General features: G+C 42.4%; 1 protein-coding gene and 1 long non-coding RNA gene across 2 annotated transcripts; both read left to right on the top strand.

Annotated features, from left to right (window-relative positions):
• Window positions 1-2,985: 2,985 nt before the first annotated feature.
• Window positions 2,986-3,807, top strand: LOC121955135 (claudin-20-like). The gene has a single exon (XM_042502957.1). It carries the CDS (start codon window positions 2,986-2,988, stop codon window positions 3,805-3,807), a length of 822 nt encoding a protein of 273 aa, XP_042358891.1.
• A 6,226-nt stretch (window positions 3,808-10,033) lies between these two features.
• LOC121955280 lies at window positions 10,034-10,503 on the top strand. The gene is made up of 3 exons (XR_006106621.1): window positions 10,034-10,132; window positions 10,215-10,283; window positions 10,490-10,503. It is a non-coding gene; the product is annotated as an uncharacterized LOC121955280 (long non-coding RNA).
• The last annotated feature ends 1,700 nt before the right edge of the window (window positions 10,504-12,203 follow it).

Below are 12,203 nucleotides of genomic sequence, written 5' to 3'. Positions count from 1 at the left end.
AATGTACTAAACATTACACGCAAAAACAATACATTAATTCTAACAAGACATTTAAAAAAAAAGAAATAATGAATAAAAAAGGAAACTGATACAAAGTAAAGATTAAACAAAAGAGAACTGACAAATAAATCAGACAAAAGAATTCAATTATTAATCTATACATAATAATAGCAATAATTATAATACATTTATAAATTATCATAATAAAACAAATCTCAAGTTTCCACCAAATGTCACAAAAAAACACACAAAAAAAGAATAAAGAACAATTTAAAAAGAAAAATCCCCAAAAAAACAAACATAAAGTGAAACAGAATAAATGTTTGAGCTTCAGGGTGAAAATCTGAGAACACGTTTCGATGTGAATGCTGTCGGCGTGTCCTCTGCAGCAGCGGGACGTTCAGCCCGGCCTGGTTCACACCGTGGAGGCCCGCAGGCGTCGACTCAAACCTCCAGAGTCTGACAGAGCGCCGTCGCCGTCCCGCCGCCATGTCGCACGCCAGTGAGCAGCAGCAGCTGGATATTAACACAAAGTGTTCAGTGTGCGTGTGAACGCTGCAGCGGCTCAACATGAGTTATTATACATAGCATTTAAAGGAACAGGCCACTGTTTTTACACATCAACACACACACACACACACACACTCAGTCCATCCCTGCAGATTACCACTAAAATCATCATTTTCATCTCGTCTGTTTTCATAATTTATTGCTCTTTTAAAACAATAATCAAGTAAAAAAAACACAAAAAAAAAGGCATCTGAGGACGTCCCCTCAGGCTTTTGTTCTCTATTTTCTGACCTTTTATAGACAAAGCAATTAATCAAAGTGACATTATTATTATTATTATTATTATTATTATTATATATTATTATTATTATTATTATTATTATTTATTAAATTATTATTATTATTATCATTATTATCATCATTATTATTAATATAGATTTGTCTCAGTAGTAATTGTGTAAGTAGACAGACAATATATGTGTGAATGTGAAATTTGTAAATATAAAATTAACAAAAATTTAAAAAAGAAAAACAAAACCTTAAAAGTCCAACATTTTTAAATTACACAAACAGACACGAAGAAAGAAAATAAGTAACAAAAACAAAAGAAAGATTTATAAAAAAGAAGGAAATGAACAAATAAAGAATAAAGGTAAAAGATTAAAGATTAAATAAAAGAAACAAAAAATGATGCAAAAGAAAAACAAAACATTAAAAGTTCAACTTTTATCTTTAAATTAAACATGTTAAAACAAAAAGAAAAAGCAAAAAATGAAAATGACATGAGAAAAGTATAAAAATTAAACAATAAAATTAACAAAAAAATTAAGTAAAATTTATTAAAAAAAAAAGATTAAAGAACAAAAGAACCAAAAATTACACAAAAGAAAAAAGAAACATTATAAGTCATACAAAACAACAAACATTTCAAAAGACACAAAAAGAAATGGCAACAATGAAACTGTCACCATAAACGTAGAATAAATGAAAGACCCTCTCGCTGTGAAATCTGCCCTCTCAAACTGCACTCGCTGGTTTGGCGTACGCGATGACGTCACCGCTCTGTGTCTGCGGTGGGAAAGCGGCGTCCTCGCCGTGTTTTTATTTGTTGTGAGTTACTGAATCAGCACAGAAACATGAGTGAGTCAGTGTTGATGGGTAAAGTGGCGCTCCCGAGGCTTTGGCGTGGTATTTTCCCACCGGCCGGATCGGGCTGGCGGCTCAAACTGCGAGAAAACGAGTGTTTATTGTTTTGGCGGCTCGTTGAGCTCGTGTCTGTGCAGGTCTGAGGCTGATAACGCCCTGAGATTATCATAATAACAGGCTGCCACCGACCGCCTGACGGACGGCTGGGTCCCCTCTCAGCCGAGCGGGCGGGCTGCTTATCACCGTGTTGCAGAGGGCGATTCTTCACGCAGTCACATGACGGGCGACACCTCCACTCTGCAGCTGGACAAAGAACCGCTCTGCGGTTTTTATCACCAAACCAGGGTGGAAATCACGACCCGCTGGTGCACGCTGATTGTTTTAAAAGCACAAAGTGGTCTGAAATGTGACTGCGAAGGAGCCGGAGCAGCAGATATGATCTGTAATAATCAGTAACGAGCTTCCGCCTTCATTTTCAGGAGGTCGCACGGCTCATAAAACTCTTTCCGTCACTGCGGGAGCACAAAAACAAAATCTAACTGTCCAAAGAAAATCAGGAACATCTTCAGGTGAACGGCTGCTTTTGTTTGGCCGCAGGCGACAAAGAGAAGCATTTCTGCGGCGCAGCGAGGCTCCATCATACCTCGCCATCAACTCATCAGATAAGAACGCCACTCTGCGGCTCCTTCAGCCGAGAGCCGTGACCTTCAGGGTCCAAACCAAAAGCTGCTTCCTGAAGCGGACTTTGGTCAGTTTGGAAGCTTTCTTCCTTTCAGGGTGAGAAAAACTCAAAGAAAGGACGCCTGGTGTGTGTTTTCCAGGACGCAGGATGGGATGAAAATGTATGTACAGTTGCCAAGGAGACAGCAGGCGGAGGGCGGTTAACCCACACACCCTGTTTTCATTCATTGTCTCTGCTCCGTCCTCAGGAATCACTTCAGGAGACGCTGCCAAAGACACAGCACAGGTACGACTCCAGCTCTCACACAACTTCCTGTCTCCTTTGGTTTTGGATGTCTCAGGGCTGAATAAATAACTTCACTCTGCCGCAGCTGACAGTTTCTCCTCGGAGGGGAATACCCGAGGGACGCTGCAGCTTTAAATGGACATAATTGAGTGTCAATGATCACCACATCAGCTGCAGAGTAACTAATGCAGGCAATCAGACGGCGCAAGGGAAGAAACGCAGCCAGAGAAAGCCATCAGCAGCCTCAGCTGTGCGTCCGTCACGCTCCCACGCTCACTCCTGGTCTCTCCTCTGGTTGCAGCTCGCTGAGGAATTATCTGCTATCAGGACCCGTCCGGGACTCTGGACGGGGGGGCTGAGCCATGCTGTCCGCCGCCGTTCAGATCTTGGCGTTCGCCCTGGCGCTCCTGGGCGTCGTGGGCACCACCGTTGCCACTCTGCTCCCCAACTGGAAGGTGAGCGTCAGCGTGTGGTCCAGCATCATGACCCCCATCTCGCAGATGCAGGGGCTGTGGATGGACTGCGTGTGGTACAGCTCCGGCGTCTTCAGCTGCACAATGAAGAACTCGGTGCTGTCACTGCCGGCGTATCTGCAGACGGCTCGGGCCGCCATGGTCCTGTCCTGCATGGTGGCGGCGTTCGGACTCTGCCTCGCCTCCCTGGGGCTTAAATGTACTCGCTGGGGGGGCAGCCACCGAGCAAAGGGGCACACGGCCATCGCTGCGGGGGGCTGCTTTATCCTGGCCAGCCTCCTTGTCCTGGTCCCTGCGTCCTGGTTCACCAACGAAGTCATCACCGCCTTCCTGACCACGGACCTGCCGGACAGCAGTAAATATCAGCCCGGAGGAGCTCTGTGCGTCACCTTTATCTCTGCCGGCTTCCTCCTGGCTGGAGGAGTGATTTTTTGTTTGTCGTGTCCTGGAAAAAGATCAAGGCGACCGGACTACGTTTCCTCCGCCGACCATGACAGATTTGTGCCGTACCGAGATGAGCAGCGTAGGCGCGAGCTGCAGACGGGACGTGTGCAGGCAAAAAACAGGCAGACCGTTCGGCTGCAGATGGACAAAGTGAAGCAGCAGAAATCTGCTCAGGAGAAACTTGAACAGGACCAGCAGCACTCGTCTCCCTCCAAACTCCCTCCAAAAGACATCAAGGACAGCTACAGCCTCCAGGAGTACGTCTAATCCTCACCGCCGAGCACTGAAATGAGGAGTTTTCAGCTGAGGCTTCCTGGCTGGTAGTGAGGGGGAGGTGGGCTGGGGGAGGTGTGAGGGAGGGGGAATAATTACCAAATGCTGGAAAGGACAGATTGTGGATTCAGTGTCTCAGAAACAAGACAAAAAGCTGACAAAAAGACAGGCCAAAAAACGTGCACAGGAACCAAACGCTGTAAATCCTTTAAAAACTGCTGCAGCGCTCCCAAACCAAAGGTCTGAAAAAAAAAAGAAGCTGAACCTGCTGATCAGTAAAAAAAAAATCTGAGCTCTGAAATTGAAAAGCCATCAGTTTCCCGCTGTAGACGCAGCTTCTCACGTGGGGCCGGCCCAAAGCGCCCTGAGGGTGGGAGCTGGATTTAACCACCCAAACATAAAAAACACCTGGTAAAATTAAACAAAACCTATCATGTAGAGACTTATTTTAAGAAAAAAAAAACACATAAAAAGCACAAAAAAACAAGGAATATTTTAACTTTAAGACACACTTTCTGATTTTGTTACAATTCTCTAGAAACCCAGACTTTGGTCACCCAAATGCTGCTGAGTTCATCACTCACTAAACACCAAACTTTAACGTGGAGGTGCGTTAGTTAGGGGCTCAGATTAAAATATCTGCCAACAAGTATTGATTTTCTATTTTTGAAGCTGCACCGTTCATTAGGAATATTGTTGGAATATATAAACCCTTTGTGCATTGCACCACAATGTTGGCATGCAAAGAGTACTCTGACCACAGATGGAGCAGCAGAACGTCAGGCGAAAGTGAAACTCCATCATTAATTTTGCTGTATTTAATAGTTAACATTGACTCCCCTCTGCAGCAGCTGATCATCTTGCCCATCAATCTGATCTGATCAACTCTGATCAGATCAACTCTGATCAGATCAACAGATCAATTATCCACCCAGTGACTCGCAAACTGTTACTGAGAATGAAGAATTTCACCTGCGCTGCGTTCAAGGACCCACAAAACCTCCGACTATAGAGAGGGGACACATACACAAAAAAATAAATAACAGTTTGCACAAACTCACCCAAAGAAAAACATGCAAAGTATATTGTGTGTACACAGTACAAAGAAAATATTTGTTTTGACTTTACGTTAGTGTCCGGACGGCCTTACTATTCTAAGTTGACTGAATTTGATGAGACAAGTGGAATCATTAAAAAATTACCTTAAATTGTCTTCTCAGATTTTGTCAACTTAAAATATTAAGGCAGCCCAGACACTTACTTTTTTTTAAATTAAAACAAATATTTTCTTTGAGCAGTGTACATACAATACACGTTGTATGTTTTTCTCCCATCTTCCCCAGAGTCTTTTTACAGTGTAGGTCTGAGGGCTTCATCACTATATCTGCTTTAATAGTGTAGTCCCTGTAGGATTAAACAATTATTTAACAGAGGCAAAGTTTCTTCCTTTCTAAAAATGTTTCTGAAGACATTTGTTCCAAAATCTTAGTGTGTCTTAAGTTATGACAGAAAAATAAAAAAAATAAAAATAGAGAAACCAAACAGCAGTTCACATTTTCAACTCGTTAAAGTCACTTAAGTCACGTCTGCTTTGGGCCGGCTCTGAACTCAGCGCATGCTGTCGGTGCTTTAGATGCTTCAAGTTAGTGAAAGCTGCTGTCTTAGAAATTGTGCCTGAAGTTATAAAAACATTTTCACAGCATAGTCAAAAATTAAATCGAGTCCAGATCCGAAGCGTCAAAACAATGGCGTCCACTCCGTCTTTTCTCTGCGGTTTGGGGGAGGCGAGCGGTGCAGAGCAGCATGGAGAGAGGTAATGATGCTCTTTGCTTTCCCATTATCCTCTCGCCACGGCCGGATGCACACTGCACACACACCCCTCCTCCCTCAGCTGTACGGAAGGACATCCAGTCATCTGCAAGATGTAACGTAAAGCCTAATGGAGAGCGGACCGTCCACAGTATCGGTTGGCGACTGTTCTCTAACCTGAGGTGAGCGGTCACTCAAACCTGCCAACGCTTCTTGGAAATAAAAAGGAAAGAAACAGCTGAGCTGAACGCCCACACTGCCTCTCAGGAAAAGCTTCAAACCTGCAAAAAAAAAAAGATTCAGAAGAGAAAATAGAGTCGCTTTGTCAGCGTTGTGGCAACATTTCACTGTCGGACCTGACAGCGATGCATCAATGAAGAAAACAGGACATTTAGGCACAAACTAGAAAACTCGAGCAGCTAGAAAACAAAAATCAAAGCTTGGCACAAAAACAAAAAAACATCATTGGAATAATTGATGTATTCTGTAATGCAGAGCTGCTGCTTTACCTGCTTTCAGATTCAAGCCTCACCCCTTTATACTCTTAAAAACATATTGAAACCAGCATAACTGTGTTATTAGCTTTTTGCTTCTACTGATCATATTAATGCCTCAGAAATCCTGAAAGTGCAGTTCACTGGTGAAGATTATCTTGCTGAACAAAACCTGGAAGCATCATAAACGTTTCACCACAGAGCTCATTTTCTGCAATGATCCAAAGTCCAATGGAAACATCCCAGAGGCTTTTTGACGAGAAAAGAAGGACGATGTTAGCTTCAGAAAAACATCATCCTGCAGCGCTCTGTAGGGGGACTACAGCTACTGTTAAAAACTGCCTTACTGTATATGAGATAATAAAAACAAATATCAAATTCATTTTCAGTGCGTTAGCGAGATTTTTAACAGCCGGTCAGCTAGCTGGATAGATAGCAAACTACTGAATGCTAGCTAAGGAGATTTTCGTTTCTGTCCTCAGACAAATTTAACTTCTTAAATATCATTACCTCACTGATAAATAATTACAACTTCAAGAGTTTAAAGGGGTGAGAATCACGTTTTCTGTTGCTGTTTTATTGCATTTTTCAAACATAAACCCTGAATGTAATTGAGCCAAACCAGCTGAGAAGAGTCTAATTCATATTTCAGATTTAAAAAATGAGCACTGTGTTTTTATCCGTCAAAAAATAAAACATGTCTGAACTGAAACTTTCACTGGACTCCTGATTTTAATGAGTTTTAACATATGAAGTATCTAAAAGGAGACGTTAATGCCATGTTCACTCCCGTTACTCGCACATATATCATGGATGTATTGTTGTTAAGTTGGCGTATATACGGTCGCTTATTTATTTTTGGTTTGCAACTCGTGAAAATTTCCCCTCAGCAGCTGGTTGTTCTTACGTTAGCCAGGAGAGGCAGCTAACGGCTAACGTGGTTAGCAATGAAATACAATAGAAAGCTGGATGTAAACAGGCTCCGTGAAGCAGAGTTTTATTATCATTTATCAGACTGTCACAGCACATCACACGCCCTCCAACGTTTACTTTCCACAGTAAAAGACCAACTTAAATTTAGACCATTTAGCTAAGAAGCTCAACAAACCGAGCTCACACGGACTCAGGTGTGTTTTCAGAGCTCAGCGAGTAACTTCGTATCTTCGCTCTCTGATCTCCGAGTCCTTCAGGTCCTTATTTGGTCTGTCTCTGTACAGTCCTAATGCCGAGTGAAGCTCCGTGTGTCCACACTGAGACGTTTGTCCTTCATTTCTGGATCTTAGGAACATCAGGAGAACCTCATCGATGTCTTAGCGCTGACAGGTTATTGCAACACAGCGTCACACAAAATTCTCGCTCAGGTTGAAAAATTTCAACTTGCATGATGGACGCGAAATATGTGAAATTCCTGTTTTTGCTTCCATCGCTTCGCACCCAACACATTTATTGCTCCGCCCGGCTTGAATCCACGTCTTTTGCATTGATAACTTTCCACACAAAACGCTGGCTTCGCGTTCAGTGTAAACACACCATAAGGACTGGTGTCCACCTTGCGTTTTTTCTCAGCACCGACGTCTTTCTTCGATTGTTCCTATGAGGAGCCGGCGTCTCCGCCGCTACGTTCAGGGTCCGCATCCTTCGCAGGCTGCATTCGAAGGCCGATTACATCACAATGCTGTGCGAAGGCTCCTTCAAACGCAGCCCACAAATGCGGCCTTCTTTTCCCTCTTTTTGGAGGACACGTCGCTACTATCCTTTCCTATCCATTTCCCAAGATTCCTTGCACGCCCATGATCTTCAAAAATAATTGTCATCATGGCGGCACAGACCGGAGATCAGAGCGTTGATTTCACTTAATGTGGGTTTTTACTCATTTGAAAATCAAACGCCAGATACGTTAAACTCAAAGGGACATTAAAACCTCATAATTTATTTTATGATACGTGGCGTTAGTAATGCTAACATGTAGCATACTAGCTATGGGACTGCGGAGGCAGCTCGCCTCCTGTAGATGACGTTATCAACTAATTTACATAATATGACATTCTGAGAAATCATAGAAACGCCTGAGCAGGTGGTTTACAGACCAACTATTTATGTATTTAAAGCTTGTTTTAATGTAACTATAATGTTAGCTTTTTTCTTTTCTTTTTTTAGGGACCTAATGAATGCTGAGCAAAACAAAAACGTGCTCTCGTAGCTTCTATTTGGACAGAGGAGGACAGGGACAAGACACTGACTGACTGACTGTCTCTCTCTGTCTCTCTCTGTCTCTCTGTGTCTCTCTCTGTTTCTGTCTCTCTCTGTCTCTCTCTCTCTGTCTCTCTCTCTGTCTCTCTGTCTGTCTCTCACTGTCTCTCTCTCTCACTGTCTCCCTCTCTCTCTCTGTCTCTGTCTCTCTCTCTGTCTCTGACTCTGTCTCTCTCTCTGTCTCTCTCTCTGTCTTTCTGTCTCTCTCTGTCTCTCTCTGTCTCTCTCTCTGTCTCTCTCTCTGTCTCTCTCTCTGTCTTTCTGTCTCTCTCTGTCTCTCTCTGTCTCTCTCTGTCTCTCTCTGTCTCTCTCTCTGTCTCTGACTCTGTCTCTCTCTCTGTCTCTCTCTCTGTCTTTCTGTCTCTCTCTGTCTCTCTCTCTGTCTCTCTCTGTCTCTCTCTGTCTCTCTCTCTCTCTCTGTCTCTTTTCTGGGCCACGAGGGGATCTACAGGAAGAACGGCGCCAAATCCAGAATCAAACTCCTGATGGAGGAGTTTTCAAAAAGACGCTCGAAACGTCAAACTGCGCATCGGTGGAGACCACTTCATCGAGGACGTGACGGACGTCCTGAAGAGGTTCTTCAGGGAGATCGACGACCCCATCTTCATGGCCGAACTCCACCCAGCTGTGGGCAGCCGCCAGTGAGTCCAGTTCACCTTAAACCAGAGTCCAGACAGTTCAGTCTGAGGCCTGGACTCTTCTTTCAGGTTTTTTTGATCAGTTTAAAGCTTTCAGATCAGCTGATTTGACAGACATTAGATGATTATATATTTTCTCAAAACTAGAATTATCTTAAACTAATACTCTGATGATTTACTTTTACTTTGACTTTTCCAATAAGTTCTTGGACTGATAAAAGACAATTAAAATAAGAAGTTGAAGCGTGAAGAGTGAAATCAGAGTTGAATCTGAACTAACCCTTTAAAACACTGAAGTCACACAATAAACACGAACAAACTAAAAGATGCAAACTGGCAGCAGCGGTAGACCAGCAGTCTCTGTGTTCAGTGATGTAAAATTAATGCTTTTTCTCTCAATGGAGTGTTGTTATGAAGAGAGCAAAGTTTTTTTTTTTTTTTTTAAATTTTTTTTTTTTTTATTTTTAATTTAATTTTTTTTATTTTTTTTTTTCTTTTATTTAATTTTTTTTAATTATTTTTTTTTTTTTTATTTTTTTTTTAATTTTTTTATTTTTTTTTATTTTTTTTATTTTATTTTAATTTAAATTTTTTTTTTATTTTATTTTATTTTAATATTTTTTTTTAAAGATTATATCAATGGCTTTTTGCCTATATTTGATAGACTATGGTCATGTAGCTCATACAACCCCATCAAAAAAAAAAAAAAAAAAAAACACTGATGTTCGGCATGTTTTTATATCTTGAGGTGTAAAGTCTGTCCTGTTTTCATCCTCAGAAATCCCTCAGAAGAGTCAGAGGTTGGACCGCTACAAAGAGATCATCCGGAGTCTTCCTCGAGTCAACAGGACCACGCTGGCTGCGCTCATCAGTCACCTGTACAGGTGAGCTCACACCGACTCACCTGCAGATCTGCAGTCGTGTGTGTTATCAGCAGAAGTTATGATAATGATCGTGGTTCCCTCCTCTGTCTCAGAGTCCAGAAGTGTGCCGGTTCTCTGAACCAATGTGGAACCAAAGAACCTGTCGCTGCTGTTCGCTCCCAGCCTGTTCCAGACTGACGGGAAAGGAGAGCACGAGGTGAAGATCGTGGAGGATCTGATAGACAACTACCTGTACGTCTTCGATGTGAGTACACCTGTGAGAGCGGAGACTCGTTGTCCTTTGTGTCGTAAAAACGGAGCTCAGGGAACTTTTGATCCTGTTTCAGATCGACGAGGAGCATCAGACTCAGATCGAGCTGGAAATCAGCCTCATCACCACCTGGAAGGACACGCAGGTACGCACAAACAGTGGCTGCATAAATAACATCTTAATTAACTTAATAAATTGAGAACTGAGGATTCTCTATAGGTTGTATTGATGAGGTGTGTGTGTGTGTGTGTTGTGTGTGTGTGTGTGTGTGTGTGTGTGTGTGTGTGTGTGTGTGTGTGTGTGTGTGTGTGTTGTGTGTGTGTGTGTGTGCGTGCGTGCGTGTGTGTGCAGCTGTCTCAGGCCGGGATCTGATCATTGAAGTCTATCTGGAGATGAAGATGATGAAGACAGCTGTGTGCATCACCTCAAAAGTGTGTGTGTTAATGAATATTGATTAACTATGAATGTGAATTACTGATTGTGTACATGTGTGGAGCCGTGATATCAAGGCCAACAGGTTTATTTTGTGTTTGGATAAAAAGAAGATATTTGTGAAAGTTCAAGTGTTGATATGATCTTGAATTATTATATATATATATATTTTTAAAAGACATTTTTTATTTTTAAATGTTTTTTTATTTATTTTTTTTAAATGATTTTGTGAATGATTTTTTTTTTTTTTAAGATCAAAAGCTTGAAAAGCTCGTTTGTTCTTTAAATTTTTTTGAATTTTGATTTATTTTTTTTTTTTTTTTTTTAAATTTTTCAATTTTTTTTTTGGCCTTTTTCATGTGGCTCCATATACATCACACATGAACATTGTGACGTGCAGAGATGCAGTCTTTGCACTGTTTCATGAAAGTCTTCAGGCTGTTGTCATGACGTCTTCAGGCTGTTCTTCAAACATTGTTTTTCATGAATAACACAGTTTTTGCTGTTGTCATGTGTCCGTGTCTCTGATGTGACCTGCAGGTGTCTCCCACCATGTGTGCCGAGGAGCTGACCAACCAGTTCTGTTCATGAGGAACGTCCCCGCCTTTTTCAAAGACGTCTGGATGACGTTTGAGGCCATCGAGGACGGACAGCTGGGTCTCTGAGACAGCAAGACGACACTGTGTGCACCTGTCTGCCTCTTTCTCTCACACAGAACACACACACACACACACACACACACACACACACACACACACACACTGCACACTGATGCCAGACATTAAAAGCATCTTGAATCCAGTGTCAATAAAACTGATGTCTCTCCGGGTCCAAAGGGTTAAATGTAAGTCACTGTGTTGTTGTTGTTGTTGTTGTTGTTGTTGTTTGTTGTTGTTGTTGTTGTTGTTGTTGTTGTTGTTGTTGTTGTTGTTGTTTTTTCTGTCTCTGTCTGAAACTGTTGTTGTTGTTGTCTGTCTCTGTGTCACTGTCCGTTACACCCCAAAGAGAAAGTCCTCTGCAGGCTCTGCAGTGGTGCAAGATGTCCGACCCTGTCTCTCTCCGCCTGTCTCTGTGGTGAAGAGAGTCCCTGAAAGGCTCTGCATCAACATCCTCTCTTTTGTACTCACAACACACAACACACAACTCACAACATCTCTCTCTGTCTCTACTCTCACACTACACACTAACACTTTTCACTGCTGTTCTGTCTCTCTGTCTCACTCACACACACTCTGTCACAAACACACTCTGTCTGTCACTGTCTCTGTCTCTCTCTTCTCAACACACACTCTACTGTCTGTCTCTCTCTTCTCACTACACTCTGTCTCTGTCTGTCTCACTGTCTCAACTCTCAACTGTCTACTCTCTCTGTCTCTGTCTCTGTGTCTCTCTCTGTCTCTCTCTCTTCTCTGTCTCTCTCTCTCTCTGTCTCTCTCTGTCTCTTTCTCTCTCTCTCTGTCTGATCTCTCTCTGTCTTTCTGTCTCTCTCTGTCTCCTTTTTTTTCCTCTGTCTCTCTCTCTGTCTCTCTCTCTGTCTCTCTCTCTGTCTCTCTCTCTGTCTTTCTGTCTCTCTCTGTCTCTCTCTGTCTCTCTCTGTCTCTCTCTGTCTCTCTCTCTGTCTCTGACTCTGTCT

Source organism: Plectropomus leopardus, chromosome 16 (genome assembly GCF_008729295.1).
Source record: "Plectropomus leopardus isolate mb chromosome 16, YSFRI_Pleo_2.0, whole genome shotgun sequence".
NCBI lineage: Eukaryota > Metazoa > Chordata > Actinopteri > Perciformes > Serranidae > Plectropomus > Plectropomus leopardus.
The sequence above is the reverse complement of the archived record's forward strand: the minus strand, read 5'-3'. Positions and strand labels throughout refer to the sequence as shown.